The sequence below is a fragment of the Loxodonta africana genome, chromosome 6, assembly GCF_030014295.1.
Source record: "Loxodonta africana isolate mLoxAfr1 chromosome 6, mLoxAfr1.hap2, whole genome shotgun sequence".
Lineage (NCBI taxonomy): Eukaryota > Metazoa > Chordata > Mammalia > Proboscidea > Elephantidae > Loxodonta > Loxodonta africana.
The window spans coordinates 72,297,417-72,319,988 of record NC_087347.1 but is presented as its reverse complement, the minus strand read 5'-3'; the positions used below and the strand labels follow the sequence as shown (position 1 = coordinate 72,319,988).

General features: G+C 38.1%; 1 protein-coding gene across 12 annotated transcripts in view; it reads right to left on the bottom strand.

The window, feature by feature from the left end:
• Positions 1 to 15,967, bottom strand: part of GPR155 (G protein-coupled receptor 155) — a 73,776-nt gene extending 57,809 nt beyond the window's left edge. For 4 of the 12 annotated variants that reach the window (XM_023542835.2, XM_003406215.4, XM_023542833.2 and 1 more), the window contains exons 1-4: positions 15,789 to 15,966; positions 11,698 to 12,194; positions 2,855 to 3,254; positions 636 to 801 (exon numbers count right to left, since the gene is read on the bottom strand). In XM_023542835.2, the coding sequence (XP_023398603.1) occupies positions 636 to 801; positions 2,855 to 3,254; positions 11,698 to 12,163 (1,032 nt within the window). In that variant the 5' untranslated portion in view covers positions 12,164 to 12,194; positions 15,789 to 15,966. Of the gene's footprint in view, positions 1 to 635; positions 802 to 1,514; positions 1,578 to 2,854; positions 3,255 to 11,697; positions 12,195 to 13,020; positions 13,209 to 15,788 lie in introns of those variants that run through there. The other 8 variants (XM_023542832.2, XM_023542834.2, XM_064286978.1 and 5 more) reach the window with 8 other exon arrangements.
• Between the last annotated feature and the right edge of the window lie 6,605 nt (positions 15,968 to 22,572).

Genomic DNA, 22,572 nt, shown 5'->3' with positions numbered 1-22,572 from the left:
TCTTCTAGGTTCTAGAAGGTAAACCATAACAATGATCTGTGAAAAATCTATGAACAGTTTCTTTCCATACTATTTCATAAAATGTAGGGTTACAAAAGCTACTCAAAAAAAAACAAAAATTATCATGCAAACATTTTACAGATTAAATTATGGAACAGACCTTCACTAAACAACTTAGTTGTTTCATGCCATTATTTCAAAAACATTTACTCTAATGCTGTAGATAGCATGAAAAATATATTTAGATCCTGTTAATAATTTGGTGATAATTGATTTGAGCTATTTACTGCAGTTGATTATGTGGTACTTTGCATCTGGTGGTTGAGTTATCAATGAATGCAACAAATTTTTTTCCTCAAAATTTTAAAAGTTAACCTTCAATAAATAACTTATAGACTTTAATGTAAATACAGCAATAAAATACTTGAAACTAAAATGACCAATGAAAAAAATCATGGCTGAATAAAAACCCCCAGATTAAATAATTCTTTGTGTATATTACATGATCCTTTCTTATTTATAATAAGGTAGTTTATAGATAATAAAGTCTCATAAAAGGATACTGATTTCTGCATTTTTAAAATTCATTTTTCTACTAATCACACAATCAAACTTAGAAAGCAATATATACATACAATCTCTACTTCCATGTTGAACTGTGTTGCAAAGATAGCCACTCCTGGTGCTACAGGAAAGACACCATACAAAAATGCATAATTTGACAAACTTGTATGGTTGACCACACTGTCGCTCTTGTCCAAGATTTCCACCATTTCTCTGCACAAAAGTGGCAGCACGAGGCTGAAGCAACAAGAAATCATTCACTTGATATACAATGCATGCTGGTCATCAAGGAGTAGATTGCCCTAGTGAACTTGGCATTAGGTTATTCTTGTCTCCTGCCTAGCATGTCTATTTATTTGCATGCACATATTATCTGCATGCCTACTTGTGGACGTTTTGTTGAAAGCATCAAGAATTCTACTTAGAGCCATTTTAAAAGTAACAACAGTCTAGAAATACTTCAAACATCAGGAATTAGGAGAAAAAATGCTTTGATTTTTTTTTTGTTGTTCTACACATAATTTTCTTGCAAAAAATTTGTAACAGTTGCAATTATAGCTGCTGTCTCTTGCTTCCTTTATTGGTCCACTGAAATGTTAAAAGATTTTAAAAAAAAACGTTGACAATCTGAATAAGAACTTTTTTCCAGAAAATTACTAAACTACATTTTGAAAAGAAAATGCCGATCTTTATTATGATTAGAGGTTTAATGGTTCAGTTAATGATAATAATGCTGCTAAATAAGATTCTAAAAATCAAGAGAAAAATAGGTATCTCTTACAATTAACTCTTCATCTTTTTTAAAGACAAAACGTTGAGCAAAGCATGAGGTGGAGCAAAAAATTAGTGAAATCAGGTCCTGGTGACGCATCAGTTATTAAACAAGTCCTTCGGGACTCCACACAAAGAGCATATCAACTATATCTGAGCTAATGGGGTTTATCAGTTACCTTAAAAATTAAGATCAAGACCAAGGTTGATAACATTGGTACAGCAGCATCTAGAGAGATGGTCTGGGATGGAGGAGAGAATTAATCTTATATGTATTTTTTTAATTCAAGGAGGAAAAAAGAAAAGAAAGAAAAAAGTAACAGATCTAATAAGTATCAAAGACTTAGAAACAAAAGATTAAAAATAAGAACATTTAAATTCTACTTATAAGGCAATGTTATAATACTATCATTGTGAGAACTACGTAAATTTATTACTGTGGTTAACACTAATACTTTCTTCCTAGGAACGTAACACCACCCTAAATAACTTACATGGAGTTGCTATGAATTGGAATAGACTCAATGCTAACAGGTTTTTGGTTTAAGTCACTTTCAGAACTTATATTTACTTTTATTATTTTGAAAATATAGATAATATACCATTTTACACCACATTCATATTACATTCAATAATAAAGTTATGCTCCATGTACCTTGGGATAACTTTATAGTAAAATTATGTCACTTGCACCATAAAATATAACTCCGTGAGCCAAGCTGAAAAACTGTTAACTAAGAAGCTGATAAGAGCTTTTTATTTGGTCAGGCTAGGATCAGATGACTGATATTAATCATTCAGTTTGGCTTACCTATTTTTTTTTATATTGAGAAAGTTCAGCCAACCGGAGAATTACTGTTTTCCCCAAATTCATGAGATAAATATAGTTTATATTCAAAATTATTGTTCTCATCATGCTTTTGACTTTAGGATTTTAATAGATTTAGAAAAATGAGAACTGCTACAGAATTCCTTTAAAAATATCATCAGAATGAATCGTCAGGAGATATTAAGTAAAATGATGTAAAAGCTGAAGGGTAACCAAGAATCTTTATCCTCTGAGAGGAAATGGAAAGAGTAACTTACATGGAGAGAAGAAATGACTTTTCACAATACACCAACATTACAGCTTCCTTTAAGTCATAACTACCCCATAGGAAGGATTATTAATATCAGACTATGCAAGGATTAATATCAGACCCTGATTAACATTAGAGCTCTGGTGGTGCAGTGGTTAAGTGCTCGGATGCTAACCAAAATGTCAGTGGTTCAAACCCACCAGCCAGCCACTCCTTGGAAGAAAGATGCTGCAGTCTGCTTCCATAAAGATTACAGCCTTGGAAACCCTATGGGGCAGTTCTATTCTGTCCTGTAAGGTTGCTATGAGTTGGAATTGACTCGTTCGCAACAGGTTTGGTTTGGGGATTATGCACGGGAGAAAAGAGTTGGAGACACACTCCAAGGAACTGGCTAAATTAGGCTTTTGGTACAATCTCCATGTTAAATAAGCAAAACTTACAGTTTAGCTGTGATGAGAAGAATTAATACCACAAATGCTGACTTCTTCAGTTTCCTTATTTTTCCTACCATAGTAACACCAAGATAAAATAGAGCTGATCCAGAAAAAGAATTCCCAAGTCCATCAAGAAAATTTTCCATATATTCTGGCACCTTTTGGTCAAGAATAAAATTGAAGGCAATTCCAATGAAGACCATGAATACTATTGGATTCTGTAATACACGCAGAAATCCAAGTCCCACAATTTTTACTTTGTTTCGAGAAGCATTTTGAGTGTCTTTCCACTTCTGGATCTCACAGAAGATAAACCCTATAGGGTTTAACATCATAAGAGATATTGGCGCCACCAAATAAATGTACTGGAGATATTCTGGGTATGTAGTTTGATATAAAGCTTCAACTGAAAAACAAGAATTAGAATTTATTTTTAAAATGTTATGTATATAATGTTTCCTGTGCTTAATTATAGCATACTGTAAATTAATCTAAATAGTGTACAATAACCTCAGCCTACTTTTAGAAAAGTAAATTTTAGTAACAATGCTGAAAGGAAGAGAAACATACTATATTGAATATTATCTAACTCAAAAAATGATAAACAACTTTTAAAAAATTATTTTTAGTGAAACCACTAACTTTTGCTATTTAGGGGCTAAGACTAGTCTCAAAAAAAGGGGGCATAATTTTAGAGTTTTAAAAAGAAACTATTGAAAGTAAAGTTCTAGTAAGTTAAACATTTCGTTAGTCATAGCAACAAGGTGGTTTTTGGTACCCTTGGAGAGAGCAGTTTCACTAAAGTGATAAGGCAGAAGTCAGATTACAGAGGATTGAAGAAAGAGCAGGAGGCAAGGAAGAGGAAAAAAACAAGCACTGAAAATCCTTCAGTTTGCCTCTAATGGGCAGGAGAGAGCCTTAAAGTTGAGAAGGCTGAAAGGGAGACATGGAGTTAGAGAAGCACTGTTTTAAGATGAGGCAGACTTGAACAGGCTTACCTGCTGATGGAGAGAAACCAACAGAAAAAATGACCTTGAAGAATCAGTAGAAGGGTCTACTGTTAATTCAGGGTTGGGGTTTTATGAGGCTAGGGTGAGATAGAAGGTCGTGGGGGAAAGCGAGATGAGATTATTGACTTCACTTCAAAAGGCTGAAGTGATGGTCTGTGGTATCCAAGCTATATAGGAAAATAAGGGAAGATGAGAGATGGCAGATAGAAAGTCAAGGGGTCAGAGACTGGAGGTCCCTATGAAATTCAAGAATTAACTGTAGTCAGAAGTTTAGGAGTTTGCAGTGAGTCAGACAGTAAGCTATTGAACTTAATGTTTCACAGATGACTAGGTCCAGGATGTAGCCAAGAGAGTTGGTGGCGAAAGCAGAGTAGAGGAAAATGTCATTGGAAATGAAGAGGTCAGGGAACTAAAAGGTCAAGAATTTGGTGGGATTCGAATGGATGCAAAGTCAAACAAGATAATGGCAAAACTCAGGGTAGAGAAGATGACAGTGAGGCAGATATTAAGGTCTTCAATGAATAGGGGGAATGACCACGATGAGTTCAGCAGATGGCGGCAATGAGGGAGAGTTCAGACAGCATGAACCCCAAAGAAGAAGTTTTTACAAAAAAGCAGAGAGCAATGGTCTAAAAGCAGTGCAAGGTAGCTAGAGGATGTCATACTACATTGCTCATGTGGTATGCAGGCTATGAGAAAATAAGCAGCCTCCATTTGAGCACAATGAAAGGGAATGAATGCCTTCAGGAAGACCAGTGGAGATGAAAGAAGTAGGGTGGGATGGTAAATCTAAGAAATGTTTGGGAAGGAGATACAGTGGAGTTACATCAATGCACATTTAACTAATGTAAATTCAACTATACACTCCAGGGAAAACAAAAATCTCACTTTTTTTTCCCATATATATAACATGCTCCCAAATACAAACGAATTACTTCGCCTGTTGTTCCTTGAAGAACAACAATGTTAGAGACAAAAATATGACTAAACCCAACCCACTGCTGTCGAGTCGATTCCAACTCATAGCAAAATATGACTATGTTAGATTTATTCAGAGATCTTTTTAAGGGTTTGACTATACATGATGACTGTTGAACTTAACCACTGCATAGGATGGATCTCCTTGGAGGGGTGGGTAGATTGGGTCAGACTTCTAGCAGTTTCCAGGGGGACATAAGGGTTTGTGGCCTGGTCTTGGGTTGATCAGGGCAAGTCAGATCGCCTGCATCTCCAGACACATTTTTGGCAGTGCATTCCGAAATGATTCAATTTAATGCATATAAAGGCTGACTCATAATTGGTTTGAAGTTGTGAAAAAAGATAAAAGAAAAAAAAGAACAGCCATAATCACTCACAAGGAGAGAGGTAGTCACGTGAAGAATGTAAAAGATTAGGTTTCTCAGTTTACATTAAGATAAAGTGACACAAGGTGGAAAATATATTTGTTTACTTACTCAGGATACATAAGTTCAGTTAATGTCATGCAAATGTCCCATTAAAGTTATGTAACTTGATCATATAACCTTACAAGTACACCTTGTTCTTACTAGCTAAAACCTATGTTTTACAAGATTTAGTCCCTGTTTTTCAGCTAAGCACATCCACAAGTCTACAGTGTTCCCCAAATAAGGCAGTGGTTAAACAAAAATATTTGATTATATAAAATTTCACAAATTCTTTCTACTGATTTCCAAATTAGATATGCTATCTCTGTAACAATTAGTGGTTTTCTTTCATGTGTTCATAAGGTTTCGTATCTTAAATAAAAGGCATGCAGAAACTTTGATAACTATTTCTAGATAGTTAAACTTTTTCTGATTAGATAGTCTATCTCCATAACTACGTATCGCTCAATTTTTTAAAATAGAGCATATATGTTGGAAAAGCCTTGTGCTTTCAGTTTGAGTACAAGGATTTTCCCAAGTGGCTAAAATGAATTACATATGTTGTTTCCTTTGACAGCAAAGAACTCTAGTTCTGTGATCTACTGAGAGCCCTTTAAATTAATGCCCCTTACTTTTCTCCACACTAGCACTTAATTACTACACATAATCCACTTTAGATTGTTTTAAGAGCTCAGTGCAAGCCAGTCACCAATACTTGCCACTTTTGCAGGATTTCTCTCGAACACTACTTACTAGTAGTCAAAAATCTCAAATTGGGTTACTTAATGAGTTTACCAAACTATATTCTTTTGGGTTTTCTCGACCATCCCTTTCATCGATTTCATTCACTGCCTACAGTACCATCTAAATCTTAACTTCCAAAAATTAGGATTTTTCCATGGTCCTCACCACCCTTACAAAACCTACTGCCATCAAGTCAATTCTATATGATTCGTCATAGTGATCCATAGAATAGAGTAGAATGGCCCCCATAGGGCTTCCAAGGCTGTAAATCTTTACAGAAGCAGACTGCCACATCTTTATCCCTTCAAGTGGTGGGTGGGTTGAAACCACCAACCCTTTGTTTAGTAGCTGAGTGCTTTAACCACTGTATCACCAGGGCTCCTTGGGATTACCACCCACAGGATCAGCTATAAAACCTTTCACTTGACATTCACAGCTCAGTCTCCACAAGTGGTTCCTTATTTATCCAACTCATCTCTCACTACTACTTTTTTGCTGTTGTTATTGAGAATATACAGTGCAAAATATGTATCAATACAACAGTTTCTACATGTACAATTCAATGACATTGATTACATTCTTCAAATGATTACATGCAACCAAACTCACCCTCCTTTTCTGAGTTTCTCCCCTATTAACATAAACTTCACTACTTCTTAATGCAAAGCCTACATCAGTCAATGCAATGTCATCGTCAAACCAAACACCATGTTCATAATCACTGCTTCTACGTACGTGCTGATCACACCTTCTTCCTCTAACTTCTTGAAACCTCTCCTATCCTATCCAAATCTTGCCTGCCATTTCAGGTTTGTTCAGATACCACTTCCTCCACCAAATCTTCCATCTCCGTAGTTGATCGGTCTTTCTCTGAATGACTATGGTACTTTGTTCCCCATTAGTGTGGCCTCAATAAATTCTAAGTTCCTTCAAGATACCGTTTTATAACCCATAGTCCCCAGCATAGTACTGAGCAAGTAAACACATCAATGAATGTGTTGTAACAAATCAAAGGCTTTCAGGTACAGTAAAAATGTATTTTGTAACACACAGCACTTTATATCTAACTGTTATCAGTTAATCCATTTATTTGTATGTCCACATTTTTTTAGTTTCTACATGTTCTGAATATTTACCAATCAGGTTACTATAAGGGTATTTTAAGTCTGTTGAACAGGTATACAAGGACCAAAAAAAGTTCTAGTCTAGTGGGCAGAGCAAAAAATTGGGATAAAATATTTATTAAATTATTAGAAGAATAGAGTTCAATACAGAAATTTTAGTCCATTTCTGCTATTCATATGCATAATTATTTAAACATTACATCTTTATCTATAAATTGGAAATGCCTCTCTTTTGTTACCAATCTGAAAATGGTTTTTCAAAACTTAAAAAAATATATATGAGAGCAGTGACCTATATTAACTATTGAGTTTTAATTAATTAGTGGTTATAAATAAGGCTCTTGGGGGAGGGGGGGATCCCACTATGAGGAGTTATTATATAGCTTTGAAGAACTAACAGACAAAATTAGCCACCCACTGTGGCTCCTATTTTGATTCCTGCAGGGTTTCAATTCCGAGCAAAGAACACAAAGACCCAGACAAGATCATTCTATTATTTAATGGCATATAGTTAAATGCTTCATTTCCTTTCTGTTTACAGCTCAAGCACTAGAGCATAATTATGATTAGTCAGGGTACTTATGCTATCAGCATTGTTTGAAGAATAAATTATAAGACTTAACTATTCCCTATTAGTATCTTTTAATGACAGAGGCAGGGAACCATTCTGATTTGCTGAAATCAACATTTCACCTTGGTAGAGTCCTAGTTTCTTCTCACTCAGATTTCTTAAAGTTCCTTTGAAAAGAATTGTTCTAAACAACAGTAAGTTTCTTTTTTAATTTGTAATAATGCACTATAGATTTGTGTCACGTGTGTACAGATAAATAATTTTAATGCAATTTCATAGACTGTTATATTTGCCACAGTATAGAGATAAAGGAGACAAACTTATCTGTCTCCTCCTTGTCAGAATTTCCTGAGTCACCGCAAAGTTGGACAGATGTTGTGAAGCAAAGTCAGTCTTAAAAAGGACATTTCTCATAGTCCACAACGCTCACTTATGAATAAGAGAGCAGGAGTGCCTGGGAGAGGCCATGAAACAAACAGAAAGAGTCTTCACTCTAGAGACAGTCTTCTCAGTTCCCCTGTACAGGTCAGTGGGCAGATGGGCATGGACAGCAACAATAAATACTTCATCAGGGAGCATGGTTCTTAAAGCTCTGTACCACACCTACCAATCTGCAGGAATATGAGGAAGGACTTCTGTCCATACTACTGCTTTTTGGGTAAAGTTACTGCCTACAACCTAAGGTTACAAGAGCTCTTATATTATTTGCAGTTTAATAAATAAATAAAAATTACAACTCAAAACCTACAAATGTAATCATTACAGAAATTGGGCTAGCACACTGCTGGGACCACGATTATTACGATTCACTGAGTTAATAAACCACCCCCCAAAAAAATGTGGGACATAGAAAAAGCAGTGAGGAAAATGGCTGATTATGTTTTTTATTTGGAATGTCTGCCTCATTATGAAAACGGATTAGCTAATCTAGTAGGTCTTTTTCCACTGGTACTCATTTTTATGGACTACTTTTAGTATAATGTAAGAAAAAAAAAAAGCTAACTTTGACTCTCTCCAAAGTTAATGTATTAAAAGGCCTGGCTGGGTCTCCTGAAGTTTAATAAATGGGCATGTTATGTAACTGTGTGGCATAAGAGAATGCCCAGGATTTGGAATCAGAAGACCTACGTGTGAGTCCCTTACTCTGTCACCTGTTAGCTATGTAACCTGGGATAAGATAATTAAACTATAAGCCTGCCTCCTTATTTGAAAATGAGGATAATAATATCTGCCCTACCTCAATGAGATAAGTATTTAAGAAAGTACTCTGCAAAGCATAAAGTTACAAATGTTAGTTCTATTAGTTATATTTACTAACCAATGATAGCATGAATCTATATACTGATAGTTTATGTATAAATTAAGATATAAGAGTATTTATTAAATAATAACACTACAGTATCGAGCCACTTCTAAGGTCTTTATAATATAAATGCCTCGACAAATCTATATTACTAATGCCCTGGAAGAGACAGATAAGCACATTAACTCCTTGCTCTTTTAGTTCTCAAGTCTTTATTAAAATGCTTGGTTTATCCTTTATTTTAAAATTCAATAACCATAAAGGAACACATATCTAGTTTCTGACTATTTGCAGCTTAGCTATCTAAAGTCCAGCTTTTCCTCTCTCTTAAACCTCCTGCTTTACTTAGTTATTTAATTTCCTAGGTATAGGGTAGGTCAGATGGAGGAGGGGAGGTAGAAGGAGGCAAAAAGATGAAAAATATAGTCTGCTAGAATTTTTTCGGTGTCAGTGGTGAAATAAGTCGGGGAGATAAGGTGAGGGGTTAAAGCCACTGGATAAGAAAACTGAAAATTAATAGTAGATTTCAATTGTACATTTCAATAAGGTCCATTCAAGTCTCTGCTCAGAAGACTTATCATAGAGAGGCCTTCACTGACCATCCTGTCTCAAACTGCACCCCTCATTCCCATTCCGCTACATCGCTTTACTTATTTTTTATGGACCTTACCACCACCTGATATATTAATTTTTATTTTATTATTCATTTTCCCATTAAAATGTAAGTTCCATACGTGCAAGAACTTTTTCACAGGTGTATTCCCAGTAGCTACCACAGTCACTGGCCCATAACAGGTCCGTCTGAGTGAATGAATATTCAGGTCCTCATATTACGATACATTATCAAAGCAAAACAATCTTAAATTTAAAAATATAAAAAAAGCAGTGAATAGGTATACATTTTCTTGGTGGAAGAGTGTTCTGCATAAGTTTCCTTTTGAGATATTTTAACAACCCAAATTGGCATGTTTACTGTTTCATCAGGAAAACATACACATAGAGAAACCTGAAATAAGGCTGCTTAAAGAATTAGAAAAGTAAACAAGGAAAAGTTGGAAAGTCAGAAAACCCTCATCATTTTTGTTCTTAAACAAGAAATTAACTTCAATTAGGATGCATCGAAATTTTGAAGAAAAGTTGAAAAACAATTTTTATGTAAAAAACCCATATGTATATACACTAGACAGTAAGAAAAATGAGAGACAAATCACTCATAAACTTCCATTCTTAGCATTTAATAGAGACAATTTTTATAGGCACTGGGGTTTTTGTTTTTACATAAGGCCCCTGAGTGGTACTAATGATTTGCTCTCAGCTACGGATCCACCCATCGATGCCATGGAAAAAAGACCTGGCAATCTATTTCCATAAGATTGCAGACACTGAAAAATCTATGGAGAGAAGTTCTACTCTGAAGCACCTGGGGTCACGATGAGTCTGAATCAACTCAACAGCAATGGGTTTGATTTAAAAGAATTTTTTTTTGATATAGACATATGCCTATCTTTTTTACACAATTTAAATCAGAATCTGGTCCCTTCTGGAAATTAAACCTTCTTTTTTTTTTTTATGTGATTATGAAAGAAGAACAGGGCATCAGGATTGGAGGAAGATTCATTAACAACCTGTGTTATGCAGATGACACAACCTTGCTTGCTGAAAGTGAAGAGGATTTGAAGCACTTACTAATGAAGATCAAAGACCAGAGCCTTCAGTATGGATTACACCTCAACATAAAGAAAACAAAAATCCTCACAACTGGACCAATGAGCAACATCATGATAAACAAAGCTTGAAGTTGTCAAGGATTTCATTTTACTTGGATCCACAATCAACAGCCATGGAAGCACCAGTGAAGAAATCAAAAGACACACTACATTGGGTAAATCTACTGCAAAGGACCTCTTTAAAGCGTTGAAGAGCAAAGATGTCACCTTGAAGACTAAGGTGCGCCTGACCCAAGCCATGGTATTTTCAATCGCATCATATGCCTGTGAAAGCTGGACAATGAATAAGGAAGACCGAAGAAGAATTGATGCCTTTGAATTGTGGTGTTGGCGAAGAATATTGAACATACCATGGACTGCCAATAGAACGAACAAATCTGTCTTAGAAGTACAACCAGAATGCTCCTTAGAAGCAAGGATGGGGAGACTGCATCTTACATACTTTAGACATGTTGTCAGGAGGTATCTGTCCCTGGAGAAGGGCATCATGCTTGGGCAGAGTACAGGGTCAGCAGAAAAGAGGAAGGCCCTCAACGAGGTGGATTGACACAGTGGCTGGAACAATGAGCTCAAGCATGACAACGACTGTAATGATGGCACAGGACCAGGTAGTGTTTTGTTCTGTTGTACATAGGGTCGCTATGAGTCGAAACCGACTCGATGGCACCTAACAACAACAACAACAATGTGATTACTGAGAAAAAAAAGAATGCTACTAGAAATACTATTCACAAAGTTTATAGAATATGACCATTTATTTTAGCTATATATTTGAAGGATCCTGAAACCCTGACATTTAGAAGAAATTCATCCCAATTTAGATATATTTAAGAAAAAGATTATGGAAGATTTCTTAGATACAAAAGAGTATAAATAAGTCACTAACCAAATCTTAAGTAAATTAAAGGCTTAAGTTATGTTATCTCTTAAAACACTTAAAAGTTCTAAGAACTTAAAAAATAAAAGTACATTAAAAATAACTTACCTATAGGATATCCCAATGCAAAGTCATTACTTTGTGTAGCAAAAATAGGGAAAAGTCCGGCTTTGCTAAATCGACTATTAGGACTGGCAACCAATAAAGTTAAAACACATACAATGAAAAATACAGCAGCTTTGGCAATCAAGATACTATACAGGAAAGACCAATCCACATTGGAAAAATTAAGTACAACCATGTTTTTGAATAATAAAGCTGGAAGTGCAAATCTGGAGACAAAATTTCCTAGTCCTTTGGCCTGTGTTGATGTTATGACATTGGCCCTTCCTGCTATGTAGCCACAAAGGACTATGCCAAAGCATTCTAGTAAGGCTGGAAAAAGCCTTGATACTGACATTGAAGGTGGGTCACTAGTGGAATTCAATCCATGCGCTTCTGTTTCAGGCAAAGTCTTGGACATATTGACTGCTATGGTGAAGTTCTCTACAGGTAAACCAGAAAAGGAATTCATTTTCTCTCACTCTCCAACTTCAACCAAATCTCTGGAAAGAAAAGAACGATTAAGTGTGACAATGAATAAGAAGAATTCTAGTTGAAATGAAACATTGGCATACCTAGACTTATTTACTTATTATATGACCAAATAAATATACATACTAACTTCAACTACTACCAGGGAAAAATACAATGGAAAAGGAAAAAAAAAAAAAAGGAGCCAACGATAAATTTACTTTCAAAGGTGGATCAGTTCAAAATAAAATTCATGTCGCTGTTCTATATTCAGTATCAGTCATGAGTAAAATAAGATCCACAAATAGCAGTAGCTGCAGTGATGGCCCTTTGCCCTCTCCAGTCATTCATGATTGAGCTCTGTATAATGAATAAGAGCATGGGAGCCACTGAGTCTCTGTTGAATGTCCATCTGCCTCCAAATTCTCTGGAAATTCCAGGAGAGTCCAGGCTACCTAGTACATTGGGACCAGAGGGTCCTTCCCAGCCTTGGTCACAACGGAGTATAGGATAGGAAGAAGAGTGTACTAGAGTACCACTTCGTAACTCTGAACCAGGAACTTAACTTTTTTGTGTCTCATTTTCCTCAACTGAAAATGGTGATAAACTAAAGAACTTGAGATTATTCAAGTAAAATCCTTAGAATCACATTTAGCACAGAGTAATCACTTAATAAGAGTTAACTAAAACTTATATAGAGAATGAAAAAAGGAATGATAGCATCCCACCAACCTACCCTTAGTTCCCTTTACACCAGTTACACACACTGGCCTTCCTAAATGCCCCATAGTTCGTTTGTGACACAGAGACTTTGTGCATGCCTTTCACTCTAGAATGTTCTCTTCTCTATCCACTCACCCACCACTGTTCACGTAGTTAACAGCCGTTCATCCACCAAATCATGTAGTTTAGGAGTCGCTTCCTCAGGTAAGGCTCCTCCGACCACGTATAGTCCAGGCCAGGATTCTTTCTCAAATAGAATCACGCTCCTTTCCTTTAGGCTGCTTTTCTCAGTTTGTAGTTATAGTATGCATTTCAGGGACAGACTAGCCAATAAGAAGGGTATGCACAGGCTTACTTGTGCTTACTTACTAATCTGTAGTGCACAATTTCACCTGTTTTTCACCACATCAAAGCCCAGTGCCTAGCATAATACCTGGCACATAGGAGACACTAAAAAAAATTTTTTTCTTGAATAAGCCTTTTGTCCTTTAATGGATCAATATCCTCTATTAGCTATTATCTAGTTCATAGCAGAATTTTTTTTTCTGAATGATAAAGTATTCTAAGTTTTTTATAATAGCAACAGGCTCAAGAACACAAAATGTGTTCTAAAATGTTCTAAAGATGTTTGTAAAATGCTGAAGAACACAAAACGTGTTGTAAAATGTTCTGAAGGTGTTCAGAAAATGTTAAAGCAAGGAACAAATTCTTTATGCTAACATTACTATAATTATCAGAGACTTCCCTTTTGCTGCCAAGGACACAATGAACATAAGGTTTGAACAAATCGGCTTTTATTAATAACTTGAAATTAATATGGTGATAATTGCCAATTGTTCAGTGATTACCCTGCTAACCATCTAAAGTAGCCTTACATAACGTAGACAGTAAAAAAGCCTATGCTTCCTGAAATTTACAATGCCCAGGTTAAGTCCTGGAACACCCACATCTCATTTGAATGATTCAGACGGCAGGCCAGAGATGGGCAACAACCGATACGTGGGGGTGTGTAAGAGAATTTTCTCTGTGCTACCCTGACATAAACAGAACCATTCAAAAACCTCACATTTAATCTGGATTAGGGCAAGTAATATTCTACCCGGATTAGACAGGAGTGGTCAATATACTATTCACATACTTGAAGTTTAAGAATCAAATTATATCCTGGGAAAGTTACTTGCTGGGACAAGTACACATACCTGAAGTAAGAAACTGCCAAACAATTAAACAAAGGTGTTAATATTTGGAGCCCGTATGTGGATATTAAAAGGCACTGCTAAAGAGTAAGGCCCAGTAGGGCCTTCATACATTTTTAAAAAGTTGACTCTGTTTCTTTGTCTGGAGTGTTAATAACTCATATTACTCACAATCTTTTATTTGTACTACACTAGTATATCAGTGTGGTCCACTAATTTTTTCTGAAGGTGATGGTCGAATAGTTGTAGCAATGCCCAGGATTAACTTTCAATTCGTCAAAATCAAGAGAAAAACTTTGAAAGTAATCTGCGCCTTCCCACAAGGTTTCTTTTAATGTTTTTCAATATGGTGCAATCTGTTAAGTACTCAGCTGCTAACCGAAAGGTTGGCAGTTTGAACCCACCAGTGGCACTGCAGAAGAAAGGCCTGGCAATCCATTTCCATAAAGATCACAGCCAAGAAAACCCTATGGTGCAGTTCTACTCTATCACATAGGGTTACTACGATTCTAAAATCGACTTCACGGCACCCAACAACAACCTGCTAATTGAGGGAAAGTCAAAATAAATAACCCAAGAGGACTTATAAAGTTTTATCTCATCCTAAACTTCTTAAAGGGGAGGAAAATATGTTTTCTTAAGCATTCTTTTGAAATAAACAGGAACCACATCAAGGGAAGTTCAAAAAGAAATTCCATTTTATGATGTCTTTTCATCTTACTAAAAACAAAGCCTGTTATAGAACAAACAAGTTGATCTGTCAGAGTGAGACCTCTCACCGGGGCAGGAACTAGAGAAACGCTACGTACAAACCACTTCTGGACACGTCATATTTGGTTTGGATGACATCAGTGAAACATTGAAATTGTAAATAACTGCAATTATTAAGTGAAAATGAGAAAGCGGGCAGGTTGTTTTTTTTTTTTAACCTCAAAGAGAATGCTTTGAACTCTCAGGCCATCTACTTCTCAATCGCGCAATATCCTCTATCCGGTTGCAAAAGCATAATACAGAGTGGAACTCTTAAAGCACTCAACATCAGCAGCACACCATCCACCCACTCCCACCTACTTCCAGGGAACCAAATGTCCTACCTAGAAACCCAGAGTGGGGAGTGCTGAGCACTGCCTCCTTCCCTTGTCATCAGGGACAGACTTTGGCCCTCCAGGATACGGGCCGCAGAGAGTCTCTAACCAAACAGGCTGCCCAGGGAGCAGTTGCCACCCAACGCCGGGAGGGCCAGCAGTGGGAGTGGAAATAGCCTGGGGTCTGTGCCTAGGATGAGATCGCTCAGTCTTCTCACGGTTACTGACTCGCTTCAAAAAGGGGTAAGGGGTGAAAATTTGGCGCAATGCTCCAGGTACCTGGGCTAGCAGGGGCGGATACTGAGGCCATCCTCGAGACACAGGGAAGAGCCCCCGAATGACAGCTTAGGCGCACGTGCACTGAGGAGCCCCCCAAACCGGGGGGTGGCGGTGCGGTCACCGCTGGGGATAAGCCTCCCTCTCCCCTGCGTAAGCCTTCCCGGGTGGCCCCGCACGTCCCAAAGGCGGGCGCTGCCAGGCAGAGACAAGCAGGCGCAGGCAGCGGGCCTCGGGGCAAGGTACTGCTCACGTGCCCGGACCCAAGAATCGTGGTCGGGGACACGGGGTGCCCACAAGGCCAGGCCAGGACCCCTCAGGTTGGCGTCCCGGGGGACCATCTCACCTGCCAGTTCTGCAGCCCCGGGGCTGCGAGGAGGAGGGAGCCGGTGCTCGCAGACAGTCAGCAGGGAGGAAATTCCCGTCATCTCCCGCCCCCCAGCCCTCCTTGCAGTGCACTGCCGGATGCCAGATGTAGCAGCTCAGGAACCTTCGGATAAAGTCAGGGGCCCGCAAGCCGAGGCCTGGTCAGCTCCTCCCCTTCGCCGGCCGTACGGCCCCGCCCCGCCCCGCCCCGCCTTCAGGCCCCGCCCACGACCGGGAGCCGCCCCTGCACGGTCCCAGGCTCCGACCCCGCCCCCAGGCCCCGCCCCCGGCCGCGAGCCGGGAGTCTCCGGCCGCTGGGCTCCCACAAAATGGCGGCGCTCTGCTGGTGAGTCCAAGTCTTGCTCACTTCAGAATCTCCGATATGAAGGCCTCTCGTTTTTTCCCTCAACCCCAGCTTTGTGTGATCCTCCAGTTCCTCTCTTGGTCAGCCTAGTCATTTTTATAGTATAAAGCTTAAAAGCAAAGATTTGGAGTCAGTGGTGAGTCTAAATCTTGCCTCCCGCCTTTCTCAAGACACTGTGACCTTGACCTGTTTCCTAAATCAAACCAGATTAAAATGTCTGTAAAGCTGTGCTTGATTTAGAATAAGCGGTCAATCTATGGCCGTTTGTATTTCTATTGTGGTGAAAACTACATGCATATTCACTCAATGTACTGAGAGGAAACAGGTTATATCGGTGGAAATCTATCAGATATATTAAAAAAAAACGGTTGCTGTGGAGCCGATTTCTACTCACGGCTGTGGCCATTAGGAAACAGATCGCCAGGCCGTTCTTCTGAAAGCATCTCGGGGTGGGTTTAAACTGTCAACCTTTTGGTTAGTGGCAGAGGTCTTACCTTGAAATGAAGAAAAAAAAACACCAGTGCCCTCGAGTAGATTCCAACTCATAGCGACCCTATGAAGTAGAATTGCCCCATTGAGTTTCCAAGGAGCGCCTGGCGGATTCGAACTGCCGACCCTTTGGTTAGCAGCCGTATTAACCACCCCCCGCCCCAGAAAAACTGTATTTGAATTAGTCTTGTGGGATCAAAATTATTTCAAATTTAAAAATATTTATAGCCTAATTCCATTTAATATCTCCACAAACATCTGTTCTTTGTAAAACTTCTATCTTGCTTTGCATCTAACTTTTCTGTCTGGCAATTTCATTGCCTTCTATCATCTAGGCAGTAGTAGTAGTGCAAAGATACAAAACCATGTAACTTATTTTGAGAAATCAGAGTAAGCCAAGGGGAGGTTAAAGAATCTGGAACTAAGCAGGAGGAAAATGAACAAAAATTGAAACTGTGGAAGGGGCATATCATCTTCTGTTGTCCTTCCCCTTTTCTATTCTCTTTCTTCTTCACTATTAACTGCCTTCTTGTTTCCCTGGCCACTTTTTTGTTTATCTTCTGAATATATTATCTCAAGGCTAAAAGAGCTTCTGTTTAGAAAGTCTGAAGATTAATTCAATTAAATAAATATTTATTGAGCGTTGACTATTAGGGGAATACTGGAAGATAGGTCTGGAAGGGTAAGTTAGGGTCAAACTCTAGGAGGGTCCTCGGTTAGTCTCTTAGAATATGGGCTTTATCCTTTGACCACAGTTTAAAACTAAGACAGGGAGCAAAGGCCCTGAGATCAGAGGGTGTCTGTTTGAGAAATAGGGAAGAGACTGCTGTGGTTAGAGGAGGAACAAGTTAAAAAAAAAAAAAACAGACAATACTCTCAGGGAGGTAATAGGGGGCTGAGTGTAGAACCTCCAGACTTACTAAGACAGAGAAGGGAGGGGCCCCCAAATCTGCAAACAAAATAACAAGAAATGGGCCAGGGTGCAGAAACAAAGCCATTCCCCAGAACAGTGGGGCTGGGTATCTAAAAATAGCCTGCAAACTTCTTTAAAGTTGCCTTTCAGAAGCAGCTGGAGAAAACCAGGCCCAGGGACATGTGTTGAACATCCACCTGTGACTGCTGTGTGACCTTCCACCAGGGGCAATGAGGGGCTACAGCCCCAGCCGGGAAACGAATCCGGGTAGTGGGAGACTGCACAGGCGTGACACCCCATAATAAGTCCTGCTACGAATCCCAGAGGCCTCCAGGATAGGAGCCATCTTAGAAAGCTGCTGCGTGTGCACTTTAGTTAACATATCCCTGCCTGTGTCTATGAATAAACATGAATCTTTTTCTGCCCAAGAACTTTTAAAAACTTGGGCCTGTGTTTTGTTCTGTGAGATGGGGGTAAACGTTGCTCTAGGCCCGCCTCTTCTCTGCCTGCAAGCCTCTTCAATAAAGCTTTGCTAGTGTGGAAAACTGCGTGCCTTACCTGCTCATTCTTGACCAGTGAGAGGAAAGAACCTTATTCCGGTAACAAAACCACTAAATATTTTTTCACAAGAACGTGTCATAATGATCACACTATTTTTGGCAATGTAATCTGGACGTTTTCCTACGGTTAGTTGAAAGAGAGCCTGAGTGCAAGAAAAACAGTATGGTGACTTTGGGAAGAAGCAAGACATGAGGGAATGAAGACCTAGTCTGGGGTGATAACAGTGAAAAGAATGGAATAGGCCTGAGACATTACAAAAGATGAACTGGTAGGATTCCATAACTGGTAGCCTTAAATGAGAGGAAGGGGCTAATGAACCTATTTCCTCATCCATTACAATAAAGGAAAGGAATTGAGCTAGAGAAACTCTAACATTTTTTTCAGCTCCAAAGTTCCATTATATTCTATCATTCTATTACCTGAAGGTGAAAGAAAGAAATAGCACAATGGGGGAAGCAGCAGCTACAAGAAGATAATGAATTTGGTTTTGGACCTAAAATCTAAAACCTTGAGAAATTATCTAGTTCGGTCTTCTCTCTTGAAGTTATTATCATCCTCTCCATCTGAGGCCGTGGGAGGTTAAGGGATTTGTCTAAGAACACCCAGCTAGTTGGTGAGGGAGAATGAGAATAAAAGCACTCACTGTCCTGTAGATGAACTACTCATAGATGGATCAGTATATCCAAATAGAGATTTCCGGTAGACACTTAGAAAGCAGAAGCTCAGGAGAGAGAAACAGCAGAGCTAAAGACATGGTTTGAAGTGACATCTGTATGGAGTAGATGAATTTTTCTGAGAAGAGAGCTTGTGGAGGGAAACTTTAGGCACAAACTGTATACAGAGATGAAAGACTTCCCTGAAAAGTTATCCTTAGATAAGCAATTACCTATGAATGCCATAAGAAATGTATCTAAGTCTGCTATTATATCTGCAGATCATTCTGTGGTGCTAACCTATACTAAGTCATTAACCAAAAAAAGAAACACTGAAAGTTATACAGACTAGTGGAGGAAAAACTGAAAATTACTCTTAACTCCATTTACAGATAAATAGGGCCTATGGCCTTCAAACTCACCAGTATTCCCATTGCCCTAGATTCCAGCTGTTCAAGATTCACAGGAGGAATCAGCCAAAGGTTTGATACGATGACAGGGGTAATGTAGAGTATAATGTTGAAGAAATATGTTGTATATGTAGATTCCTGGTGACGTTTACTTTTTCCAAAATGAAGTAGTTCTGATTTTTTTCTGATCATGAAAGTAATAAATAACAATGATAAGCTAATACAGAAAGGAAAGAACAAAGTAACAATCACAATACCTTCTGTTAATATTTTACTATATATGTGCCATTTTTATATGCCTAGATTATTTAAGAAAAATAGGATCATATTATACACATGGTTTTTATAGAAAAGATTTTTAGTAATTCCCTTTTCATTTAATAATTTATCTTCAACATTCTGTATTCATAAATATAGATCAACATCAACATTTTTAATCCTTATCTAGCTTTAGTATTCCCTAGTGTAATTTTGAAGATGTTCTTTTTTGAAATAAAGTAGAAACTCAACCGTCTATAATGTCTAATCAAAAACGAAAAGAAAGATAAAAAGAGTATAAACATTCAGAGTAACTTAAAATGTGTTGTTTGAGTATGTCTAATATGATTTCAGATTTCTTTAAAAACATTTAAAGTCTCCTCTCCCCCTTTCCAACAGCACCAGTTTCTCTTTAGGAATCCATATGCTTCCAGAGAATTTGACTTCATGGCCTCCAGGGTTGACGTAACTAACCTAGGTGGCCCAGTGAGTACATTCCATCCCTTTGGACTCAGTGATTAATACCGAGAGGTAGTTCAATAGAATGACTCTCAGGACTTTTGTTTAGAATGCTGATGCTCTCCTGCGGGACACGAAGATGCTGCTAGTCACCTTGGGACCATGAGAGGAGCCAGTCTCAGAATGATGCAGACACCAAGGAAGGCACAGCAGAGAGAAGGTGGTAAACAGGGTCCTTGAAGACACTGAGCTGTGGGATCAAGGCCCGCCTGAAGCCAGTCTACCTGTGGACTTCTCATTCGTGTGAACCAATCAATTTTCTTTATTTTTTAAATGTCTTTGAGTTGTTTTTTTTGTTACTTGAAATCAAACACATAGAAAAAATTCTGGAAGAAGATGCCAATAGTGATTATCTCTGAGTGGTACAAATACACATGATTTTAATTTTTTTCTGTATAGAAAAGTTCCCGAAATTTCTACAAAAAAAAATGTATATTAATTTTATCAGGAAAAAGTCTGAGATAATTCACAAAAGTATATATTTCAGTCATAAGAAAATGGTGAACAATACCTAATAGAAAATATTTTTCTAAAGCAAATTTAAAAACCAATACTATGGATTGATATACAGGTAGGTATACAAATCTACCCATAAAACAGAACAATTTAAGAGTGCTGATACAGTGCAGTGTATGAACTTCTAGAAGGTAAAGGCCTTGTTTTTGTGAACCTTTGTATCCTCAGCACTTACAATAGTGCTGTCCTGGTCATACGGCAGGTGTTCCAAAATTTGTGAATAATTGAATAAAACATAATTGCCTATCAGTCATCCAGGATACTGAAGTGTACTTCTGTTCAACGGGAGCTATTTGATAAAAGAAACTGTGGTATAAACTCTTTTATAATAGCTGGATTTCTTATTTCACTTTGCCCAGGCAAAGAATCTTATTTAAATACTCCTCCCAGTGTTTGGCTGCTACTTGTTATTTTAAATGAAAAAATTAATTTCTGATCTTGTTAAAATAAAACCGTGAAAATTATCTATTTAATACATATATATGTATATATCTATATTATGTATTTTTATATGTGTGTATATGTGCTTGTATAAATAAATATGCAATAGTTTTTTTCTCCTTTCAATTTTCTATTGAAACAGTCTCACAAATACAGTGGAGGAAAGTGGAATCTATACATCTTACCTGTTTATGATCTTGTCATGGACCTCAGGTACAGCTCAAATGTGGTTAAAAAGGCAGAGGCTTATATTTGGGCCAGCACTTAGGAAGTTAAGTAGACAGACAATGAAACCAGAATTAGGTTATGAAACTGAAAGTTACATCAGTGACTTAGATAAGGTAGGCTATAAAAATCATACAACAGACCCATGGTGACTTCGGGAGCCCGTCAAATCTGTTGCAAGACTTAGCTTCTTGCTTCTTGATAATTGTGGTCTTGACCGCATTTTTTTTTTTTTTTTAGAAAGAGGTTAGAGACCAGGAACATGAAAAGTTAAACCAAAAAATGCACTTGTTTTTACTACTAGTTTTTCCGTTTAAAAACAAGCACACAGGCAAATTCATTTCATAAGTAGCCTTTCAAGAAAGCATCTTATAAATGTATAGAGCATCTTCTAATTAGAATAATCTCTGAGGTAAAAAGCTGTAAAACTAACCAACTTTGTACAATAAAAGGAGGAAGTGAAAAACCTCAGATTTTAAACCTTGACTTTGGAGTAAGAAGATTTTTAGCTGATTGTAGTTAGAACGTTCAACATGGATAGAACTTTGGAGTAACTGGCTGGCTCATAACTCATTGAAGACAGACCTGAAGAGGCCATCACGTCCTCAGCACAGCGATTAGCACACATGCCAGAAGCATGCTTCCAGTAGAGTATGTATTTCAGGGTTCTAGTCTCCTTCCCCACCACTCGTCTGTCAGTTTGTCATACTGTGGACAGAATGCAGAAACTATTGAACAATATCATTAATATTGCACACAGGTAAAATTTTGCTGAAGATAATTAAAAAATGGTTGCACCAGTATATCAACAGAGAACTGCCAGAAATTCAAGCCTGATTCAGAAGAGGACATGAAACAAGGGGTATCATTGCTGATGGCAGAAGGATCTTGGCTGAAAGCAGAGAATACCAGAAAGATGTTGTCTTAGGCTGGGTTCTCTAGAGAAGGAAAACCAGAGAAGTGTATAAATATATATACAAAGAGATTTATGTCAAGGAAATGGCTCACACAGTTGTAGAGGCTGGAAAGTCTCAAGTCCTGTGGGTCAGGCTGGAGGCTTGTCCTGACTCACATGTAGTTGCAGGGGCTGGGGAACCCAAATCGGCAGGTCAGACAGCAGGCCTCTGGCTCACAGGCTACAGAGGCCAAAGAATCCCAAGACTCGCAGTCAAGACAGCAGGTAAGCTGCTAGCTGAAGTCCCAGCTCAGGTCAGATGAACAGGAGCTAGCTGCAGGATCCAGAGCAAGCAACAGCCAGCAAGCTTTGCCAGAAAGTCACCTATATTGGATTCAGGCCATACCCCCAAGGAAACTTCTTTTTAACCGATTGGCTGCTTGTAACAGATCTCATCATGGAGGTGATTACATCATTATATAGCTGCCAAACTACTGAAAATCATGGCCCAGGCGAGTTG